Here is a 24,599-nt window from a genome sequence, read left to right as displayed (position 1 = left end):
TTGGTGTTTTGCTTGTGACAGAATAAATGTTGATTTGGAGAGACACAGAAAGACGCCGGATAAACGGCACGGTGGCGCAGCGGTAGAGTCGCTGCCTCAGCGCCAGAGACCCGGGTTTGATTTGCACTATGGGTGCTGTCTGTGCATAATTCATACATTCTCTCTGTGACCGCATGGGTTTTCTCCGTATGCTCCAGTTTTTCCTGACACTCCAAAAATGTACAGGTTTGTAGGTTAATTGGCTTTGGTAAAATTGTCCCTAGTGTGTGTAGGATAGTGATAGTGTACGGGGTGATCACTGGACTCCGATGACTCGGTGGGATGAAAGGTCCGTTTCCACACTGCATCTCTAAAGTCAATATAACTAAACTTGGAGCTCAGACTGTGTAGTAGAATCAAATGTTTAATGCATGTCATCTTAATGACACAAGATTACACGGATAACAACACAATTATGTTCTTAGTACAAACTAGCACTTTAAGAATGTGTTACTCTTCATATAAAAAAAGTATTACAGGAATAAATATACAGAAGAAATTTAACATGCAATAACATCTCTGGAGAAATGGAAAAGGGTAACGTTTCGGGTCGAGACCGTGCTTCAGTGTCTTGATCCGAAATGTCACATTCCTTTTCTCCAGAGATGCTCTCTGCCCCGCTGAGATACTCCAGCATCTTCGAAAATTCCTTTCCTTCCATAACATGCAATATTTCTCGTTAATGGATAATTAGAAATAAATGCAGAGACTTGTTTACCTTAATTATGAATTACTTGTGCAAATTAAATATTAAATGGTAGAAATGTTGAAATTAAAGTGGCTCTCTAATAAATGTAAAGTTCCTCATCTGTGGAAATTTTGCAGATGAGAATCTCACAAAGTTCACAAATCACTTTGGGGTGTTGCAAAGGATATCTGCTCATAATTTCTGTTCATTAACTCTGTTGCATTTTTTTTCCCCCCTCCCCAATGAAGTCATCGCTTGTACACAACCTCCCCGTGTTCTTCACGGGAGAGTACAAGGGTCAGATTACAGGTGGGGCTCCAGCATCAGCTACACGTGTTCTGAAGGATATCAGCTTTCCCTATCGGCTATTCTGAGCTGCGAAGGAAATGGCGTTTGGAGAGGTGAAGTCCCACAATGCTTACGTAAGTTCTCATCACCACCTCTCTCTGCTCACTCGTGTGATGTCCCCATGAAAATGTTATTCAACCAATTCTTTGATCTTCATCTTCACTCTCATTATCAAATAACCAAGAGGACGTTGAGGAGGTTGAGAGTTTGGCTAATGAATTGGTGCGCTACAATGCCCATCAGTTCTCCATTGCCAGAGTGAGGGGAACTGGAGGAACAGCACCTCGTATTCCACTAGGGTAGCTTTTAGCCCAACAGTATTCAAATTGAATTCTCCAATGTTAGGTAACCCTTGCAATCCTCTCCTTCCCCCAACCTAACCCTCCCCCTCCCCCTCCTATCACACCCTAGTGCCCACCTGAGCTCACATCTATTTTTCCCCTCAACCTCCCCCTCCACACACAATCCTTCACAATTTGCAATTCTTCATTCCTCTTGTCACACACCTTCAATTGTAAGTTTTAATCTCTGGCCTTTGTTCCAGCCATCTGCTTGCCAACCCTCCCCGTCTGCTTGTCAACCCCTCCTCAGGCAGCTCGATCCATAAATCCACCACCCATTGTGTGAAAAAGTTACCTCTCAGATTCCTATTAAATCTTTCGCCCTTCATCTTAAACCTATGTCCTCTGGTGCTCGATTCCCCTACTCTGGACAAGAGACTCTGTGTATCTACCTCTATATATACACCTCTATAACATCACCCCTCATCCTCCTGCACTCCAAGGAATAGAGTCTCAGCCTGCTCAACCTCTCCCTATAACCTCAGACCCTCGAATCCTGGCAACATTCCTTGTAAATGTTCTTTGTCCCCCTTTCCAACTTGACTATTGTTCCTAGAACAAGGTGCCCAGAACTGAACACAATACTCTAAATGTGGCCTCACCAACTTCTTATATAACTGCAACATGACCTCCCAACTTCCGTACTCAATAATCTGACTGATGAAGGCCAATGTGGCCAAAGCCTTTTTGACCACCTTATCTACCTGTAATTAATAAATGTATCTTCTTGTGTCTTCGTTTTCCTTCTTTCCCTTCATTACCCACATATCAATATCATTGGAATCCAACTTTTACTTCCTACCTTTGCTCTCTTTACTAGAAGTTAGAGAAACATGTGATGGTTTATAATGGTTTTCTCATGTGCCATTTTAAAATGTAATTTATCTTTTATTTGCTAATCCTTCAAGCACAGCCGCAGGAGATATGCAATTAATGGAAAATCATTATGGTACATGATTTGCAAGATGATTTTTGGTTGTAGATATTACCAGGATTTCTGTTTCTGAATTTCAAATGAACAAACTGCCAATGTGTAGATTGTGCAGCTAATCTTAAAGAATGATTTATATTAAAAAAAATTGTAACACCTATATTGCTGTATAACATCATCGGTCTTGATTTATGGGTATCTTTGTAAGACGGTCATTCTATTTGTTACTATAGATCTTTATAGGATCTTGATGTATGATTTACTGGGACCCTCTCATGCTCGACATGCCAGGACTGGAAATGTAATTTTTTTCGGGGAGTTGATGAAGCAGCAATAGGTTTTATTTTGCAAAATTAAACAGTCAACTCCATTTGTTCCAGATAGTATTACATGGAGATAACCAGCTTGCTGACAATGAGAATCATGCATGTATGTGACAGTTTTAACCCCATTTTTCTTGTTCTAGACATTAGTTATGCTGGGTACTGTTACAAAGCCATGCATGGGTAAATGAGCATTCTTTGTATTTGCATTTTTGTGCATGTCAAAGGACTGTTTGTTTCGTACTTTATGGATGGGTGAAATGTCCCTCACATTTCACCTGCGGCTTATTTCATTGTATGCTTTGAGGGGCAACTTTCTCACACAAAGGGTGGTGTGTGTATGGAACGAACTGCCAGAGGAGGTAGTTGAGGCAGGTACTATTGCAATGTTTTAGAAACATTTAGATAGGTACATGGATAGGACAGGCTTAGGAGGGGTATCGGCTAAATGCAGGCAGGTGGGATTGGTGTAGATGGGACATGTTGGTCATTGTGGGCCGAAGGGCCTGTTTACATGCTGTAAGATTCTATGACATTTTAACCATCACATTGCTGTGCTTCACGGGAGAAGTTGCCCTTTCAAGGCATTCAAAGGGTGGCAGAGAAGCACAGTGGAAGGTGGCGCAGTGGTGCAGCGGTACAATTGCTGCCTTACAGCACCAGGGACCCGGTTTGATCCTGACTATGGTTGCTGTCTGTACGGAGTTTGTGCGTTCTCCCTGTGATCGTGTGGGTTTCCTCCCACACTCCAATAACCTACAGGGTTTTTTAGGTTAGTTGGCCCCTGTAAATTTCCCCTAGTGTGTAGTATGGGAAAGTGGGATAACATAGAACTTGTGGCTGGGTGATCAATGGCCGGCGTGGACTCGGTGAGCCGAAGGACCTGTTTCCATGCTGTATCTCTAAAAACTAAAACTATAAAAGTGCACCACAAGCAAATCAGGAGATGTAATTCCATTTCCAAATTTATGTTATTTCCCTGATGACATTGCGAGCTTGTTATTTGTGCTGTGTATATTTTTTAATGTATTTAAATGTATTTAATTTTCTGGATGTGGATACAACTGGCATTTAATGCCTGTCCCTAATTGCCAATGAGCCACCATCCTGAAATCTTTTTTGGTGAAACAACTGTTGGGTAGGAACTTGCAAGGTGTACACCCAATAAAAGCAAATGAAAATCAGTTTTGTTTAGTTTAGAGATACAGTGCAGAAACAGACCCTTCTTTCACCGAGTACACACCGACCCACAATTTTACTTCGGAGTCACATGAGTGACTACGTGAAGAAGGGCCGTCCGTCTGCGTGCGCGTCATTACGTCTGAAAGCAACGCGCGCAACGGACGGGAGCGGCACTGCGTCCTCCCAGCCGTTGGGATTTAAAAAATGCGGCAGGTAAGAAAAGTTGAACTACTTACCCTGCGTTTTCTGTTCAGGCCAAAGAAGTAATTTTTTCTTTCAGAGGCCAAAAATGTCAAAGAGAAGGTCCGCGGGGAAACCGGCTGCCGAAGGCCGCAGCATTCCCGGTAGCGGACGACACTAATTCTCACCGACATTGCCGCCGGCGTTAGAACCGGCAGGAGCAGACTTGGTGCAGGAGATCAGCACCGTGGTGGTCCCGGCGGGACGTAAAGCCACCCATAAGTCTGCCAGACCCATAGACTCGGATGAGTCCGGGGAAGAGGGATACCCTCCCTCATCGGGAAGCGTCCGAGGACGACTCTCCCCTATGGAGCAGCTGGTGGAGAAGCTGCTCCACAATGATAAACTCTGGAGAAAGGAGCATTATCAGCACGAGTCCCATTTACAGACCGTGCCACAGATCGTGCCAGCAGCTTTGGAGGAAGTACCCCTACAATCAACCAAATATGCGATCTCCACAGCACTGGGAGCACCATTGGATGAAGACCTAGCAAGGAACAGAAACTACTTGAAAGGTGCAAGCGGTGAACCGCATAATTTGGGGACAAATAGGTCCCATAATCAGGAACCAGGAACTGAAGTTCCAAAAAGTGTTAAACCTGCTGGGGTCAGGAATCACTTCGTTTGCGGGCGGTGTGGAAGGAGGCATCCTCACTGAGCGGGAGCAAGACACCATGGCACTGCTATGCAATGCACGTTTTGAGATAAACTGCATACGCAAAGAGGCTATAAAACCGGCTATAAATTCAAAGTTTGCTGCACTTTGCAAAGCCAGCGACACCCAGCCGGCAAACTACCTGTTTGGAGAAGACCTGTCTAAACAGGTACGGGACCTGGATGATGAGGCAAAAACTGTGCGCCTCATAACAAGAGGTCAGCCCACACCCAGGGGCCCAGCCACAAGATTCCACCCCTACAGTTCTCGGCGTTTCACACCTAGAGAGCCAGGCACAGGAGGAAGGTTCACCTCTGAGACAAGGTATTTTTTAGGGGCAGGCCCCAGCAGACCGACAGCGAGGATGAGGAGAGAGCAACTACCAGCTCTGCTCCCCAAACCTCGCGGACGAAAGCCAGCACCACGACGCCAGTAACAGCAGAGGTAAGTCAAACCAGTTCCTTAGGGAACATACCAAACAAACCTCACTTACAGGTGGGGGGAAGGTTGAAAATACTTCTTAAAAGAATGGTGTTGGGTTACAAAGGATCCATTCATACTGCACAGTATAGAAGGATTCAAATTTGAGTTCAATTTAAATTTATCACCACCACCAACACATTCTAATACTCGCACATATGTCTTTTCCCAAAAAGAGACAATGGATATACAAAAAGAAATAGAAACACTATCTGACAATAATGTCATTGAGAGGTCATATACAGAACCTCACCAATTTATATCCAACATTTTTTCAAAAGAGAAAAAAGATGGAGGGATCCGTATTATTTTGGATCTTACGGAACTAAATACATATGTGCAATACAAACCCTTTAAAATGGACAATTTTGGAACAGCAACTCAGTTGGTTTCCAAAAATGGCTATATGGCATGCATGGACCTAAAAGATGCATACTATTCGGTGTCTATTCACAAAGAGTATAGGAGATATTTGAAGTTTACCTGGATGGGTCAATAATGGCAATACAAGGCTCTACCAAATGGATTGACATCAGCCCCTAGACTGTTTACCAAATTACTTAAACCAATTCTGGGGCTGTTAAGATCTCAAAATCACATAGTCATGGCATATTTGGATGACATTTTCATCTTTGGAGTCACCACAGAATTGGCAGAAGCAACAGTCAAGGCAACCAAAACCCTGTTTGAGAAACTTGGGTTCCTAATCCATCCAGTAAAATCAAAGTTAACTCCTACCAAGGTAGTTGATTATCTAGGATTTACTATAAACACAGTAACCATGTTGGTGACTCTGCCAAAAGGCAAACAAAAAGACTTGAGGAAAGCCTGCAATGATCTGATAGGAAAACACAAACCAACTATCAGACAAACAGCTAGTGCTATTGGGAAATTGGTAGCTGCCTTTCCTGCAGTACGCTACGGACCTTTGCACTACCAGCATTTACAGCGGGCAAAGGAACGAGCATTGAAACTACATGCAGGTCAGTTTGGCAAATCAATGCGGTTACCACCAGAAGCCATTATTGAACTACAATGGTGGATGGCAAACATAAGACTCAGCTCAAGGGAAATCTTTATTGAGAGCCCATCAGTGTTTCTCCAAACCGACGCAAGCGGGTTAGGATGGGGAGCCACTAACACAGACAGGAGCTGTGGAGGCAGATGGAATGAGCAAGAGTCAACTATACTCCAACAATATGGAATCAATTACCTAGAATTGTTGGGGGCACAATATGGACTCAAGTCTCTCTGTAACAACATGCAACAAGTGCATGTTCAAATTCAGATTGATAACACTACTGCGGTAGCATATATCAATCACATGGGTGGTGTAAAATCTGTATCCTGTGACAGATTATCTAACCTCATTTGGCACTGGTGCATTGAGAGGGATATTTGGGTCACGGCAGTATATCTACCAGGAAGATATAACACGGTGGCAGATGCAAGGTCACGAATGTTTAATGATAACATAGAATGGATGTTGGATCGTACGGTATTCAATGAAATAACAATACGATTTGGCACTCCAGATTTGGACCTCTTTGCATCTAGATTGAACCATCAATTACCCAGATATGTGTCCTGGGAACCAGACCCAGGAGCAGAGTCAGTGGATGCCTTTTCCCTAAACTGGGGAGGAATGTATATCTATGCATTCCCACCATTCTGCCTCATAAACCGATGCTTGGCTAAAATCAAGCAAGACAAAGCCACAGGCATTATAGTAGTACCAGATTGGCCTACACAAGCCTGGTTCCCAAAAATATTGGGGATCATAGTCCAGCCATTAATGGTTGTACCTAAGAGGAGAGATCTCCTAGTAAACCCAGTTTCAGGGAGCAGCCATCCACTTTCTGACCGGATTGATTTGTTGGTTTGCAGATTCTGAGGAGGCCATTTCAAGACATTGGATTATCCGAACGAACTGTGGATGTCATCACAAAGGCATGGAGGGAGAGTACCAAAAAACAGTACGCCACTCATATTAAGAAGTGGGAAGCTTTCTGCCATGCAAACGAAATAGCCTACAACACAGTTCGGATAACGGATGTCTTGGAGTTCCTATCAAGCCTGTACTATGACTATAAATTAAGTTATAGCGCAATCAACAGTGCCAGATGTGCACTATCCTCCTATTTGACACTGGAGGCAGGGCACGGGCCAATAGGAACGCACCCCTTCGTAATAAAATTCATGAAGGGAATTTATAATTTGATACCCCCAAGGCCTAGGTACACGGACACATGGGATGTGAGCATGGTACTGACCTTACTTCGTCAGTGGGGACAACCAACGGCCTTATCTTTGTCTAAACTTACATTGAAAGTGGTTATGCTGATGGCGCTAATAACAGCCCAAAGAGTCCAGACGCTACAAAAACTACAACTGGATTACATGACCAGCAACATGAATAATATAACATTCATTGTAAAGGACCTGATCAAACAGAGCAGGCCAGGTATGCCAGTGATGAAGATCCAGTTCCTGGCATATCCAGAGGACCAACGATTGTGTGTGGTAACACATTTACACCACTACCTGAGAGTCACAGAAAACCTCAGAGGCTCAGAACAATCAGTCCTCGTCAGCCACCAGAAACCACACCGAAAGGTGGCGACACAAACTATCTCCAGACGGTTAAAGGAGGTAATGGTGGTAGCGGGAATAAATACTCATATCTTTAAATCTCCCTCCACCAGGGCTGCATCTACGTCGGCAGCAAGAACAATGGACGTGCCCCTGGATGACATACTAGCAGCTGCAGGATGGGTGAACGAAAGAACGTTCCAGCGGTTTTATAATAAACCCATAATCGGACCAGGGGTATTTGCTTGTGCCATCTTAAGTTCTGTAAACTAGCTTTCCCACAGGTTTGGAGGGAAAGTAAATAAAACATTTATTTTTCTTTTCTTTACTTTAAAGCATCAGTGTCGTTAATAACTACGTTATGTCCGAATGCTTTAATAATAATCTCATCCATGGTCAATCCATTCAGTGTGTGACGCCTGGATTCGTAGCCGGCGTAAAATCACAGAGCTTTGAAATCTTCACGTAGTCTCTCACGTGACTCTGAAGTTAAATAGTAAGATTAAACAAGAACTTACCAGTTTGAAGTTTGATCTTGATTTTATGAGGAGTTACGATGAGCGATTACGTGCCCACCGCTCCCACCCTCATACTATCAAGGTCACATGGAAGTTCTAGTTTCTTCAATCTTACTATTCTCAGGTCTTCTTTTTATCTGTGATTTAACGCCGCTGCTTTGAAGATTGACGCGCATGCAGACGGGCGGCCCTTCTTCACGTAATCGCTCATCGTACTATTTAATCTTACTATCCCCGTGTACACTAACACTATCCTACACACACTAGGGAAGCTTATAATATATACCTAGCCAACTAGCCAATATACCTGTACGTCTTTGGAGTGTGGGAGGAAACCAGAAATCCCAGAGAAAACCCATGCGGTCGCGGGAAGAACGTACAAACGCCATACAGACAACGCCCGTAGTCAGGATCGAACCCGGGTCTCTGGCACCGCAGGGCATCTACTCTACTGTTGTGTCACCGTGCTGTGCTGCCCTAAGTTAATTGATGTGGATATTATGCACATTTCCGGTTGCTGCATGGCATGTGGATAGTGCTAGTGTACAGGACTCGGTGGGCCCGAGGGGCCTGTTTCCGTACTGTATCTCCAATCTGAATTAATACGGTTCCAGCATCTGCAGTTACTTGTGCCTCCACCATTGGGATTTCTCATTTAGCAGGAAGAGTAGATTCATTCTTGCGAGTTGACCCTAAGTACAGAGGAATGATGAGGCAGTGTCTGACGTGACATTAATTCTGTCAATCTCGTTGCAGACATTACGGACAGACTGAGGCCTGAGTTAGCAGAATGGGTTTCGACGCAGCAAATGCCAACTAATAGTGTTGTCTCAGAGTAACTTGGCATCATGTTCAGCACAGACGTAGGGGCCGAAGGGCCTGTTCCTGTACTGTGCTCTTCTATGTTCTAGGATAGATTTGATTGCGATTTTTCTTCTTCCCTTTGTAAAGGATATCTCCTACTTTTGATACCCTTCACTTGTTGCAGGCAGATTGGAGACATTGAAGATTGCAAAATTATTTCTTGCAATCTGTCTCCTTCTGCCCTAAAGCATCTTGATTTAAACAACCCAATTTGTACAAAAATAAAGTCAACACATTGTCATGCTTCCAATCCCATTACAGTCACGGAGATTGAATCCATATGGTTGCTCAGCACGGGGAAATAACTAACTTCAAATAACCAAAACGCATCTTGAAATGTTTCTTGCACCCTGGAGCATCTTGAAAAGCATCTTTGCACTTCTTCCCACCCAGACTCCTGCAAAGACTCTATCCCCCACTCCCAATTACCCCATCTCCGCTGTATCTGCTCTCAAGATGAGGTGTTCCATACCACGACATCAGAGATGTCCAAATTCTTTAGGGAATGGGGGTTCCCCTCTTCTATTGTAGATAGAACCCTCACACATGTCTACTCAGTATCCCGTAGCTCCACCCTTGCTCCCCCTCCCCCCAGTCGCAACAGGGACAGAGTCCCCCTTGTCCTCACCTTCCACCCCATCAACCATTGGATACAACACATAATCTTCCGATATTTTTGCCACCTCCAATTGGAGGAACAGAACCTTGCATTTCGCTTGTGCAGCTTACAACCCAACAGCAATTATCACCTCTTCCACAACCAACAATGGGCCATTATGGGCTCCACCTTTCCTTGGTCATTGGTGCTGGCTCTGATTTGTTCTGAACCTTTTCCCATGTCTAGTTTGTCTAGTCTCTCTCCCCGACACTCAGTCTGAAGAATGGTCTCAATCCGAAACACGATACCTATTCCTTCTCTCCAATGGTTCTGCTTGACCAGCTGAGTTACTCCAGCATTTTGCGTCTGTCTTGAAATGTTGAATAAGTTCAGCACCTGGGACAGTGCTGAACCTTATAGATGGTTAAGGTCACAGCTCACCTGGATTGTCTGTCTTTGTTTAACCAGTTACAAGTAGAATAGCATCATGCTCCAATGATTAGTCAGACCTTTGGTTATCTAAGGAAGGTCAAATCATCATAGACATAGAAACAAAGAATTGCAGATGCTGCTTAATACCAAAGATAGACACAGAATGCTGGAGTAACTCAGCAGGTCAGGCAGCATCTCTAGAGAAAAAGGATGGGTGATTTTTTTCCAGAGATGCTTCTGTTGAGTTACTCCAGCAATGTGTGTCTATCTTTCAAATCGCCATGGTTCAGCTTCTTGATCACTATCCAAATACATGTTTGCTTAATTATGCACCTGGGGTTGTCGACCATAAATCGGGACAAACTTAACCCTCTTATATTTCACCATGGATTGGTTGTTGAGAGCAATATCTACACCACACATTAAATGCAGCCATTTGCGACATGCACTGAAAAATTATAGCACGCATGGATCTATATCACAGCATAGATCGATACTAATCCGGAGAGGGGGAAGTAGAGGAGGGCAGGATGTAGGGGAGATAATGAGGAACTGCAGACGCTGGAATTCTGAAACACAATCTCAAAACACAATGTGCATCTGAGGATGTTGCCAGGACTCAAGGGCCTATTAGAAGAGGTTGAGCAGACCAGGACTCTCTTCCTTGGGGAAAGATTGAAATTGGAACATGAGGGGTAACCTTTGCACAAAAAGGGTGGTGGGTGTATGGAACAAGCTGCCAGAGGAGGTAGTTAAGGCAGGTACTATCCTGACGTTTAAGAAACATTTGGACAGGGACATGGATAGGACAGGTTTAGAGGGATACGGACTAAATGCAGGCAGATGGGACTAGTATTAATGGGGTGTAGTTAACGTGTAGATTCTGTTCTAGTTTCATTTTATATAATTGTTCATGTAATGCATTCAGGGTGAGAAGGGTAAATACTCTGTTATTGAGCTAAATTTATATTTGTGGGCAGGTTAGGCTAAAGGGGCCAGTTTCTACACTGTATCACTCTATGACTATCTGTGGAGGGGATTGTGTGGGGGGGGGGGGGGGGGGGGGGGGGGGCTGCTGGTACTGCCTGGGTGAGGTCTGCTTTATGCTTTCACCGGGTTGTATGCAAAAACAAAGCATGTCACTGTACCAAGGTTCATGTGTCAATAAAGTGTCATTGACAGGCAACGTTTCAGGTCGGGATCCTTCTGAATCAGTCCAAATCGGCTTGTACATTCCCTCCACAGATGCTGCCTGACCTGCTGAGTTACTCCAGCACTTTGTGTGTTGAAGGTGTAGGGAAAGGTATTTTTTCCACAATAAGTGTTAAAAGAATTCCGGTAGGGCTTGAAAGCCACAAGGTGTTTCTCAGAATGTGCTGCAGATTAACCCGTCCCACAGTGTTAACCGCATGTCGCATTATCTCCACCCACAGCCGTTTTCTGTGGCGATCCAGGGACTCCAGTCGAGGGGCGGATTGAGGGGAGAAGTTTCACCTATAAGTCTGAGGTCTCGTTCCATTGTCGACCTCCTCTGTTGCTGGTGGGATCATTCAGAAGATTTTGTCAAGCCGATGGGTTTTGGAGTGGAATTCAGCCATCCTGCATTGGTACTGTCACTTTATCAATGCTGCTTCAGTTTCCTCTCAACCTGAAAATAATGTCAAACTGTTTATTTTCTGGGATTTATTTTACAGGCAGTTTACAGTGAGAATTAAAGGAACCCTATTATTTGGTTTGCAGTTTTCATTATTTATTCTGATTTTTTTTGCTGCATAACACTTTATTTCCTTTATGAGAGGCTGGAAAATAATTTCAATGAGCAGAGCTTCTAATTTAAATGTTGTTAATATTTACAGAAAATTAGCAGGTGTCTCAAATATGCACATTGATCAATCTTTTCAATAGAACAAGTTATATAAATATTTATATTTCATATGCAATTATATTCTCTGCTGATTAAAGCTAGTTTTAATAGGTTTCAAATAAGTCATCCAAAAAAACAAGAACAGTATTTGTTTGATCAGCTTTCAAAACATTAAAATAATTGACTGTAGAGGAACCAAAGGGAATGTGTTTAAAACAGCTGATTAGCAATTTACTTGAACTGGAGTTCTTTCTGTAATGGTTAGAATGAATATCTAATATGATTTTTGTTGGTTCCCAACTCTATAAAACAGATCCAACACATACAATATGTTCAGATCCAGGCACCCCTCATTTTGGAATGCAGAACAGCTCACAAGGCTACGAGGTGAGAAGTAACACCAACGTCGATAAAGGTCAAGGTCATTCAGCTAATTTTCTGTTATCCCAGTTATTGTTTCTCTTTTGCCAAACACTTGCGTATGGTCTGCCTTGGCCTATGTGATCTCCCGGTTCCTAACCATTTTAACTCCCCTTCCAATTCCCACACTGACCTTGTGTGTAGGAAAGAACTGCAGAAACTAGCTTACACTGAATATAGACACAAAATGCTGGAGTAACTCAGCGGGACAGGCAGCAGCATCTCTGGACAGAAGGAACGGGCGATGTTTTGTGTCGAGTCCCTTCATCAAGGGTCTCGACCCGAAACGACACCCGTTTCTTCTCTCCAGAGATGCTGCCTGTTCTGCTGAGTGGCATTTTGTGTCTACCCACACTGATCTTTCTGTCCTGGGCCCCCACCACTGTCAGAGTGAGACCACACGCAAACTGGGGAAACAATGATTCAATTATATTTTATTGTCACATGTACCCAGGTGTAGTGATTAGAGTAGGTTTGTTATGCATTCAAATCATATAGCAGGCCTCACATTCCGCTTGGATAGCTAGCAACCCAATGGTATGAAGTTCAGGTATCCAATTTTCGGTAACTACATAATCCTCCCCCCCTCACATCTTCGCCCCTTTCCCTCTCCACCCCTCTCCCCTGTGCCCCACCTGGACTTGCACCTATTTCTCCCCTTTCCCTTCCACCTACATTCCTTCCTCTAGCTTCACAATTCGCAACTTTTCAATTCATTTTCTCTCACACCTTCTGCCTTTTCATCTCTGGCCTTTGTCCAGCATCTGCCTATCAAAATCCCCCCTCACCCGTGTTACCTGCCAGACTTTACCCTGCCCCTTCTTCCATCCAGCTTTCGCAAACCCCCCCCCCCCCCCCCTCTCCCCCCCCCACCACTCACCCTGCTGAGTTTCTTACATTCAACCTATCACTTGTCAGGCTTTGTACTGCCCCCACCTCTGTTGCAACTTTCTACCCAACCCCCTCTCCGCAATCATTCCTAAGAAAACTCTTTACCTGAAACGTCACCTATGATAAGTTCCCCAGAGATGCGGCCTGACCTACTGAGTTATTTAACTTGGAGTGGTGTACATCCTGAATGCATCTGTAAGTTTTCAACTTAAGCTTTTATCGTCGTGTGCACATCTACACTGAGGCGCATGTACAATGAAAATCGTGCTTGCAGCAACTTGACATGCATGTTGGTTCAGACAAGAAACAAAATCATAAATTATGTAGAAATTCTGCAGGACAATAAAAAAAAGACTGAATTTTTCAATAGAAGGAATGGGTGACGTTTCGGGTCGAGACCCTTCTTCAGACTTGTTCTCTCCCTGTAAATACGTGGGTTTTCTCAATTTGGACAAAAAACACACACAAATTCTGCAAGACATTATTAAAGAGTAGTAAGGCCATGCAAGAAAGAAACAAGACTCTAGTGCAACACCTAATTCGCAACACCAAAGCGAAAGCAAGCAATAATTGTGGAAGATCTCGAGAATTGATTCTGCATTAAATTGGCAGAGTGTGGAAATTATAAATACCTCCAGCAAGATATTGCCAGCAAATTTATCACCAGTTAAATGAATTGAATTTGCAGACAGGGTGCTGTTCAATGAATTTCTAAGCACATGTTCTTTAAATAAGTATGATGTTTTGTAACATTAAAAACAAGTAACGGTGAATTGATTCTGAGCTGGTTAAAATGTTTTAATGGATTTATTTCCATCCAGTGATCTAGCCTCAAACATAGCTGTTGCATTTACTTGAACATCCTGATACAATTTTACAACCATAAATGGCGGCATAGCAAGTTGCTGCCTTATAGCACCTGAGACCCAGGTTTGAACCTGATTAAGGGTGCTGTGTGTGTACGGAATTTGTACGTTGTGACAGCGTGCATTTTCTCCGGGTGCTCCGGGTTCCTCAAACACTCCAAAGATGTACAGGTTTCCAGGTTAATTGGCTTTGGTAAAATTGCAAATTGTCCCTTGTGTGTAGGATAGTGTTAGTGTATGGGGTGATCACTGGTCGGTGCAGACTCGGTGGGCCGAAGGGCCTGTTACCGTGCTTATTCTCTAAATTCTAAAAACTCTAAACATGGTCATGAAACTACAGACATTGGCTTACCAATCTGTAATGCCAAGTCAGGAACTGGATTGGAGTACATAGTGTCTCCTGGTTGCTAACTTCAGTTCCCATTCCCACACTGGCCTTTCTATACTGGGCCTCCCTCATTTCCAGAGTGAAGCCACTTGCAAACAGCGCTATAAAAGCCCCACCCGCGCCCCCCGCGACACACACACACACACACACACACACACACACTCAGTCTGAAGAAAGGTCTCAACCTGAAATGTCACATCCATATTCTTCAGAGATGCTGCCTGACCCGGTGAGTTACTCCAGCACTTTGTGTCTTAATTTGTAAACCAGCATCTGCAATTCCTTGTGTTGGGTAACCTACAACCTAACGGCATGAACATTGAATTCTTCTATTTCACGTAACTAATTTACTAACAACGCCTCCTTCCTTTATCAATGTTATTGTTTTTTTTATTATTGTTTTTTTCCCCTCTTTTTCCTGTGCCCCACGTGGGTGGCACGGTGGTGCAGTTGTAGAGTTGCTGCCTTACAGCTCCGGAGACCCAGGTTCGATCTTGACTACAGGTGCTGTCTGTGCAGAGTTTGTACTTTCTCTCTGTGACCACCTGGGTTTTCCCCGGTTGCTCCAGTTCCCTCCCACATTCTAGAGACGTGCAGGTTTGTAGTTTAATTGGCCTCTGTAAATTGTCCCTGGTATGCAGGATAGAACTAGTGTATGGGTGAAGCTGGTTAGCATGGACTCAATAGGCCGAAGGGCCTGTTTCCATGCCTTGTCTCTACACTAAGCCTGGATTTGGATACATTTCTCCCCTTCTCTGGTGATGGTGTCAATGGAAGGAAGTTGGTTTGCATGATGGTTGGCTGTGTCCACAACTCTGCAATTTTTTGCTGTTTCCAAACCAAACCATTTATTCTGCTTTCTTTAGAGCATCTGTAGAAGTTGGTGAGGAAAAAAAACATTAGGTTCAAGAGCGTGGTTGATAAAAAGGCACCTCGATCCCTGGGTTGTGGACCGGCTCACTGACCCCATCAATCCACAACCACCTCCATGCCCTGGAGCTCTGCTAGAGGCACGTGCAAGAGCAGGGCATTAGGTTGTGACTGCTTACAACCCCTGTTGGCCAATTCTCCAAACATCAGCTTAACTTAAAGTGTATCTCTTTTCTGCAACATGATAGAAATACCAAAGACATGGGCATGCTGCAAGCAATTTACTAATTTGTCATCCTGAGCAGCAATGTTGCTGCTCATGTACTTTGCAGCTGAGCCTCTGAATACGAATCAAGTACTGTCCCCATACATATGAAGGCTCTGCTGTTCCAGTAACATTGAAGTGTTTTCCCCTTATGATCTGTGTTGAAATTGATTTGTATAGCGGAACAATAGACAGCAAAATACAAATTACTGAGATTAACCTCCAGATCTCTGTTTTAGCAAAATAAAATGGAAACATATGATAGCACCCGAGGTGATCCCTTGTTGCTTCTATCGTAATGAAAGTTGGGACTTTAATAATGGGAAGATTTGTCATGCTGCTTCACAAAAATAACGGGTGCTAATATTAACTGTTTATGTACTACATTTGGTGTCTCTTAAAACACCTTGAACGCACGCACACGCACCACCAGGCTCAGGAACAACATTTTGGGACCTGCTATGCCGAAGACCGCAATAAATTGTAGATAGTTGTAGATGTAGCCCAGTCCATCACACAAACCTGACTCCATCAACACATCATACTACCTCAGGAAAGCAGACAACATATCCAAAGCCTTTCCCACCCTGGCCATTCCTTCATAGAAACATAGAAAATAGGTGCAGGAGTAGGCCATTCGGCCCTTTGAGCCTGCACTGCCATTCAATATGATCATGGCTGATCATCCAACTCAGTATCCTGTACCTGCCTTCTCTCCATACCCCCTGATCCCTTTAGCCACAAGGGCCACATCTAACTCCCTCTTAAATATAGCCAATGAACTGGCCTCAACTACATTCTGTGGCAGAAAATTCCAGAGATTCACCACTCTCTGTGTAAAAAAATATTTTTCTCATCTCAGTCCTAAAAGATTTCCCCTTCATCCTTAAACAGTGACCCCTTGTTCTAGACTTCCCCAACATCGGGAACAATCTTCCTGCATCTAGCCTGTCCAACCCCTTAAGAATTTTGTAAGTTTCTATAAGATCCCCCCTCAATCTTCTAAATTCTAGCGAGTACAAGCCGAGTCTATCCAGTCTTTCTTCATATGAAAGTCCTGCCATCCCAGGAATCAGTCTGGTGAACCTTCTCTGTACTCCCTCTATGGCAAGAATGTCCTTCATCAGATTTGGAGACCAAAACTGACTCTCTCCCTCCTCCTGTTGAATAGAAACATGGAAACATAAAAGATATCAAAGTTTAAATGTGCGCACCACTAGACTCAGGAACAGCATCTTCCCCTCTATTATCGGGCTTCTGAATGGTCCTTTCATAAGCTAGGGTACTGTCCAATTCACCTCTGCCCCATTGTGGACTTTGTACTTTGTCTATACACCTGGTGTGCGACAATCCTGAGAACTATATTTTGCACTCTGTTTCCTTCTCTGTTCTCTACCTATTGTGCTTGACTTTGGCTTGATTGTGTTACCTGATTTGAGATACAGTATCAAAGAACAGTGAAATAATACAATGAGATCAATATATCAATTGGGAAAATACAATGTGCAGTATTATCTGAAGTGTTTGGATAGCATGCAAAACCAGTCTTTTCATTGTACTGCGGAAAATGTGACAATAATAAACCTAAACGTAAATGTTGAGACCAGCATTCACTGGGCAGAATGGTCTCAATGACCTAATTCTGCTCCTAGAACAAATGAACATGAGGGGGTGGCACAGTGGCACAGCGGTAGAGTTGCTGCCTTACAGCCCCAGAGACCTGGGTTTGACTCTGACTACGGGTGCCATCTGAACGGAGTTTGTACGTTCTCCCCCTGACCTCGTGGGTTTTCTCCAGGTGCTCTGGTTTCCTCCCACACTTCAAAGACGTACAGGTTTGCAGGTAAATTGTCTTGGTATAAATGTAAATTGTCCTCAGTGTGTAAGATAGCGTTAATGTGCAGGGATCGCTGGTCGGCGTGGACTAGATGGGCCGAAGGGCCCGTTTCCGCGCTGTATCTTGAAACTAAATTAAACTAAACAAAACTTATGAACATTGATCAGCTATGATCATATTGAATGACGGGGCAGCCTTGAGGAGTTTGGTGACCTACTCCTGCTCCCATTTTCCTGTGCTCTTATTTTGCATTGCCGTCTAATTTTGCCGATATTTTATCCCCCAAAGCCCACAACTGCAGACAACCAGAAACCCCTCCCAATGTGGACGTGAGAGCCATTGAACTGCCGACGTTGGGATACACCTTGCTTTACACCTGCCAGCCGGGATTGTACCTGGCCGGGGGATCAGAGCACCGGGCATGCAGGAGTGATGGCAAGTGGTCGGGGAAGCCACCAGTCTGTCAAGGTTAGTATGAGGAAACTTGCCCGCCAATGGATTGTTTAGTTAAGCCATCTCTGCACAGCAAGGTTCACAGTAGGGGTCACAGTTTAAGAATAAGGGGTAGACCATTTAAGACTGAGATGAGGAAAAAAGAAATTCACCCAGAGAGTTATGAATCTGTGGAATTTTCTGCCACAGTGGAGGCCAATTCACAGGATGTTTTCAAGAGAGAGTTAGATTTAGCTCTTAGGACTAACGGAATCAAGGGATATGGGGAAATAGAAGGAATGGGGTACTGATTTTAGATAATCAGCCAATCATATTGAATGGCAGTGCTGGCTCAAAGGGCCCAATGGCCTACTCATGCACCTATTTTTCCATGTTTTCTGTGTTTCTAAGACTGCCCAAATACACAAACCTCCTTTGTTTTCCGGCTGTTGAATGCCAGTTCTGTGTTTCATTTGGAAGTGGACTGTGCAGAAGCCAATGAACAAAAAAAACTTAGTCAAATTCAGTCAAGTTGACTCGAGTTGAGTCAGTACGGTGGCACGGTGGTGCAACGGTAGAGTTGCTGCCTTACACCGCCAGAGATCCAGGTTCGATCCTGACTACAGGTGCTGTTTGTATGCAGTTCGTACCTTCTTCCTGTGACCGCGTGGGTTTTCTCCAAGTGCTCCAGTTTCCATCCACACTGCAAAGATGTACTGGTTTGTAGGTCAATTGGCTTTTGTAAAATGTCCATCATGTGTAGAATAGGAACTAGTGTACGGGTGATCGCTGGTCGGTGTAAACTCGGTGGGCCAAGGTGCCTGTTTGCACGTTGTATCTCTGAACTAAACTGAGTACAGCGAGATACAGATGCAGTGAAGATCGCTCATACAGCAGCATCACAGACACATGATAAACTAGACAACAAACAAAAACAAAAAGTATGCGTAAATTATACAAGATTACACGTATATTCTGCAAGACAGGTTTAAAAAAGAAATGAGGCCATGCAAAAAACAAACAAGACTTTAGTGCAAAACACAGCCGTAAACTAAAGCAAGCCAATGGGAGTATTAAAGATGGACACTACCTTGACCAAAGTCTTATCTTGCTGAGGTGGCTTTAGAGATGTGCAGGACTCGGTTCAATAACTTATTAAAAAGTAACTATTCCTGATCGTGGTGATGTGGGACTTCAAACCTCTGTACCTCCTGCCCGACGGGAGGAGTGAGAAAGAGGCACTGCCTGGAAAGTGGAGAGATCCTTGATGATAGATACCGCCTTCTTGATGCAGAGCCTCATGTGGACGATTTGATAGTGTGAAGGACTGTCCCCGTGAAGGACCAAGCTGAGTCCAAAGTGGCAATAAAATGGGGTTGGTGGACTCCACCCACTTAAGTTGCCTCCCCACTAAAATGAGCCATCACTAGTTCAGTTGGGTTATTGATAGATACGTACACATTAAGGAGTTGTGACACTGGCACAGCATTAACAACCTAATCCTGTTTCTAGATCCTATGTTATTTTGTGTAAAAACAAACTGCCCATGCTGGTTTACACTGAAGATAGACACAACAGCTGGAGTAATTCACCGGGCCACACAGCATATCTGGAGATGTTTCAGATCGGGACCTTTAGAATCTTCTTCACAGTCTGAAATGTCACCCATTCCTTCTCACCGACATGAGCCTAACTGAGGAAAGATATGCTGGCTCTGGAGAGGGTCCAGAGGAGGTTTACAAGAATAATTCCAGGAATGAGTGGGTTAGCATATGATGAGCGTTTGACAGCACTTGGCTTCTATTCGCTGGAGTTTAGGAGATTGAGGGGGGACCTCATTGAAACTTACAGAATAATGAAAGGCATAGAGAGTGGATGTGGAGATGTTTCCACTGGTGGGAGAGTCTAGGACCAGAGGTCATAGTCTCAGAATTAAAGGGCTCTTTTTTTGAAAGGAGGTGAGGAGGAACTTCTTGAGTCAGACGGTAGTTAATCTGGGGAACTCATTGCCACAGAGGGCTGTGGATGCCGAGTCTGTGGATATTTTTAAGGAAGAGATAGACAAGTTCTTGATTGACGGGTGTCAGGGGTTATGGGGAGTAGGCAGGAAAATGGGATTAGGAGGCAGAGATCAGCCATGATTGAATGGTGGAGTACACTCGATGGGCCGAATGCTCTAATTCTACTCCTATATCTTGTGAACTTGTGAACACTTACAACCATCTTCAGTGAAACAGGGCAGGAAATGTTTGGATCTATATTTCTGGCAGAATAGGGATGCAGATCACTGCTGTCTTGACCCGCCGCAGTGAACAATTGTTTCTGAAGTGCAGGATGTAATGGTTTCTGGTCAATGAATGTATTCCTTCAGGAATCCCCACTGTGTTAAACAGTAATTGACAACTGGTGACTGCCACAAGTCAGTTATTTATCTTGGATTGCTACAGAAACCTGTGAGACGTTCTCTGCTAGATTAGACTAAATTGGCTGTGTTCTTTACATTTCTAAGTTTGTGGATTCTGTCAATTACCTTGGAAAGGTAAACAGCGTATTTGATCATGGATATGATTGACTTTAGAGAAACAGCACGGAAACAGGCCCTTCGGCCCACTAAGTCCTCACCAACCAGCGATCCTCGCACACTAGCGCTGTGCTACACATTAGTGACAATTCACAGAAACCAATTAACCTACAAACCTGTGTGTCTTTTGAATGCGTGAGGAAACCGGAGAAAACTCACGCAGTCACAGGGAGAATGTACAAACTCCGTACAGATAGCGCCTGTAGTCAGGATCGAACCCGGGTCTCTGATGCTGTGAGGCAGCAACTCTCCCAGTGCACCACGGTGCTGCTCCTATGTCTATGCCTTTCTGAAGGCCACTCATGCAGCAGTTGCTTGAAATAGTGCCCACTATTATTTGCACTGACAAGTTTGCTGACTGTCACCTAGTTGCTATTACAAGAGTACAATACTGTCTACCAAAATGCTGCAAGTTTATTTTACATGGGCAGGGAGATAAATTAAATGCAAATCTGTCTATTAACGATATCCTAATACCTACCTTTCTGAGGAGCAGGTTGTTCCACATAGTTTGGACTTCAATATCACCAAATAAGCTGCTAAACCAAGTTAGTTTTCATTTTTCAAAGATGGCATCTTGCTCAAAACGAGAGTTAAATTGGTTTAGCATCTATTTTGATGATATTGAAGCGCAAACCATTTGGAACAAGCTGCCCCCAGAGAATACAAACTGTGATAATAAAGCTTCAAAGCCTCTCGGGATCAGGACAACAGCCTGTACTATAGCAGCGCTAATCATCGTCCAGATTGAAGTGTCATGTGCATGTTCCTCAATGATGCAGGAATCAGGTAATCCAGCTGTAACCCATCTCTCTCTCTGGATCATCTGCTGTCAGCTTAGCACATCTGTCTATGTAATATATCCCATCAGTTGGGTCGAGCCACTGTCTCACAGCTCCAGTGATTCCCGCTAAAATCATACAGCAGATCTCACCTAGGCAGTGCACAAGCGGCCCCACGTTTTGGCACCGTCAAAGTTACAAAAGTTGACTGAACGGTTCTATGTACTGCCTGCCCCCGCACTTGGCAGCAGCCCCCCCCTCCCCCCCCCCCCCCCCCCCCCTTTCCGGGTACCCCCTCCATTCTTGGCGACTCCTGCACCCCCTCCTCCCACTCATTCTCAGTAACCATCCAATCTGGGTCCCCCCTTCATCCCGGCAGCCCTCCTCTGGGTCTCCCCTTGAGATGGTGAGAATGTGGAAAGAACAAAATTAAATTAGTGTAAATTGGCCTTTGATGGCACGTATGGACTTGGTGAGCCAAGGGACACTGAAAAGAGGGAAAAAAGTACTAATTTCTCGAATGAACAGAAAAAAATTGCTTGCTGAAGCATTCTCACTTGAAGTACAAGCCTTGAAACTAAGGGATGAGATAAGGAATTGTTTTGCTCTCCTATCAGGTCTATAATGAAGTTGCCCGCTCTAATTGTATTGCTAAAAGTAGCAAGCAATATGAAAATGCTCATCTCTTGACCAGCCTCGAGGAGTTAATCACCCTGCACAGCAGATAATTAATCCTAAAATAGACACAAAATACTGGTGTAATTCAGTGGGACAGGCAGCATCTCTGGAGAGAAGGAATGGGTAACGTTACGGGTCAAGACTCTTTTTCAGTCTATCTTCAGTGTAAAACCAGCATTTGCAGTTTGTTCTTACAGATAATGAATCCTTGTATTTGACAGAATCTAATGACCTTGCTGGTTTTTTGCAGCTGGACCCAAAATAAATGGAAGCCCAAAAGGTACCGACCCAGGGTCACATAGAACCAAAGCTCCAGGTAGGTGCCCATCTCCTCTCAACATTTGGTCTTTCTTTATTATGGCCTCTCTATCTCGAAATACTAAAAGTCAAAGATAACATAAATAAATAGAGCTTTCTTGACACATGGAAAGCTGCTGTAATTGTGTTGGTTTAAAATACAGTTAGAAGACCCATTAAGGTTGCTTCTCCAAATATAATGCAATGAAGCATGTTGTCTGAGGAGAAATGCATACAAGAAATGTATACAAGAAGGCGTATAATATCAAGAGAGGAATAGATCAGGTAAATACACCACAGTCTCTTGCCCAGAGTTGGGGAATCGAGAACCAGAGTTAGATCCAGAGACATCGGTTTAAGGTGAGGGGGGAAAGATTTATACACAAAGTGTGGTGGGTGTATGGAGCAAGCTGCCAGAGGAGGAAGTTGTGGCAAGGACTATTGCAATGTTTAAGATACAGTTACACAGGTACATGGATAAGACAGGATCAGAGAGATATGGGCCAAACGCAGACAGGTGGGTCTAGTGTAGATGGGACATGTTGGTCTGTGTAGGCAAGTTGGGCCGAATGGCCTCTTTCCACTATGACTGTGTGACTCTATGATGCCAAATGTGAAGTCTTGGCTGTAGAATGCCAACAGACAGTACAGGATCCAAGCGTCTCACTCCTTACTCTCTCATGCAGGAGTTTGAAGAAATAAGCCCTGAAAATATCAATATTTGCAACACAGAAATATCTAGTTTGTTTCTGATAATGAAAAAATACAAGCGTAGTGGCGGCACGGTGGTGCAACGGTAGTGTTGTTGATGCCTTACTGCGCCAGAGACCCGGGTTCGATCCTGACTACGGGTGCTGTCTGTACGTAATTTGTACATTCTACCTATGACTGCGTGGGTTTTCTCTGTATGCTCAGGTATATTTCCACATACCAAAGACGTATAGGTTTGGAGGTTAATTGGCTTCGGTAAAATTGTCCTTATGGGGCTGTCCCACTGTATGAGCTAATTCAAGAGTTCTCCCGAGTTTCCCCTGATTCGAACTCAGAGAATTACGGTAATAGCCACTCGTAGGTACTCGGGGCTCTCGTGGACATTTTTCAACGTTGAAAAATCTTCACGAGGCTTTCCGAGCTTACCGCGTTTCCCGAGTACCTACCGTTAGCGTTACGAGCCGCGAAGAGACGTCCCGAGCTCCGATGTACCCGCTACGTACATTCTACTTGCTTACCACGAGTTTGATTTTTTTTAAACTCTGGAGAGCTCTTGAATTAGCTCGTACAGTGGGACAGCCCCTTTAGTATGTAGGATAGTTTAGTTTAGTGCCACGTTTTGCGAGGTACAGTGATAAGCTTTTGCTGCATGCTAACAGGTCAGCAGAATGATAGTACGGGATTACAATCGTGCCATCCAGTGTACAGATTGCTGTCGGAGTAGAGATTTAAAAGAGTGGAGAGATTGTAATGCATCATTGCAGATCCACTTCTGTGACAAGCACGCAAAGAGTCACCTGCTAGTGTGTGGGTGATCGCTGGTCGTGGCGGACTCGGTGGACTGAAGGGCCTGTTTCACCACTGTATCTCTAAAGTCTAAAGTAACAATCTAAGATATCACAACTATGGCCATTGGCAAAGTCAATCTGAATTCATAACATTAGTACTTTAAAGCAGTAGCATTCAGTACTTCAAGGGGCAGGGAAGAGTTGATGATGTATGTTAACCATGTCACAAACTGGAATGAATGGAGCAGCATCAGCTTTCATCTCTAAAGGGGGTTATTTAAGATAAACAGGGAAATCAATTGCAAACTGTTCTACTAGCATGCAAGAAATAAAATTGGGGGATTTGTTGATTTGATTCGCATCAGCGTTATACAATGATACCACAGGTTATGGATTAGTTGGAAATTTGGACCGAGAAATAACAGATGGAGTTTAATCTGGATAAGTGTGAAGGGTTGTACTGTGGAATGTTAGAGGAATATAGACAATACATGACAGATCCTTGGGGGGATTCATGTACAGAGAGAAGTTGGGGTGCAAGTCCATAGCTCCCTGAATGTGGCTACACTTCTGGATAGGATGGCATTCACAGTGTACTTGCCTTCATCAGTTGGGGCATCAAGTATAAAAGTCATGAAGTCATGTTCCAGCGTATATAATAACTGGGCCACATTGACAGTATTGTGTGTAGTTCTGGT

The 24,599-nt window shown here is 43.9% G+C and overlaps 1 protein-coding gene across 1 annotated transcript in view; it reads left to right on the top strand.

Annotated features, from left to right (window-relative positions):
* Positions 1 to 24,599, top strand: part of LOC129697526 (CUB and sushi domain-containing protein 1-like) — a 512,171-nt gene that overhangs the window by 468,600 nt on the left and 18,972 nt on the right. Inside the window, exons 46-50 of the mRNA XM_055636177.1 lie at positions 976 to 1,149; positions 11,665 to 11,838; positions 12,409 to 12,544; positions 13,564 to 13,601; positions 17,921 to 18,100. Coding sequence (XP_055492152.1) covers positions 976 to 1,149; positions 11,665 to 11,838; positions 12,409 to 12,544; positions 13,564 to 13,601; positions 17,921 to 18,100 — 702 coding nt within the window. The remainder of the gene's footprint in view (positions 1 to 975; positions 1,150 to 11,664; positions 11,839 to 12,408; positions 12,545 to 13,563; positions 13,602 to 17,920; positions 18,101 to 24,599) is intronic.

Source organism: Leucoraja erinacea, chromosome 5, assembly GCF_028641065.1.
Source record: "Leucoraja erinacea ecotype New England chromosome 5, Leri_hhj_1, whole genome shotgun sequence".
NCBI classification, from domain to species: domain Eukaryota; kingdom Metazoa; phylum Chordata; class Chondrichthyes; order Rajiformes; family Rajidae; genus Leucoraja; species Leucoraja erinaceus.
Note: the sequence above shows the minus strand (reverse complement) of the source record. Positions and strands in the feature narration are given on the sequence as shown.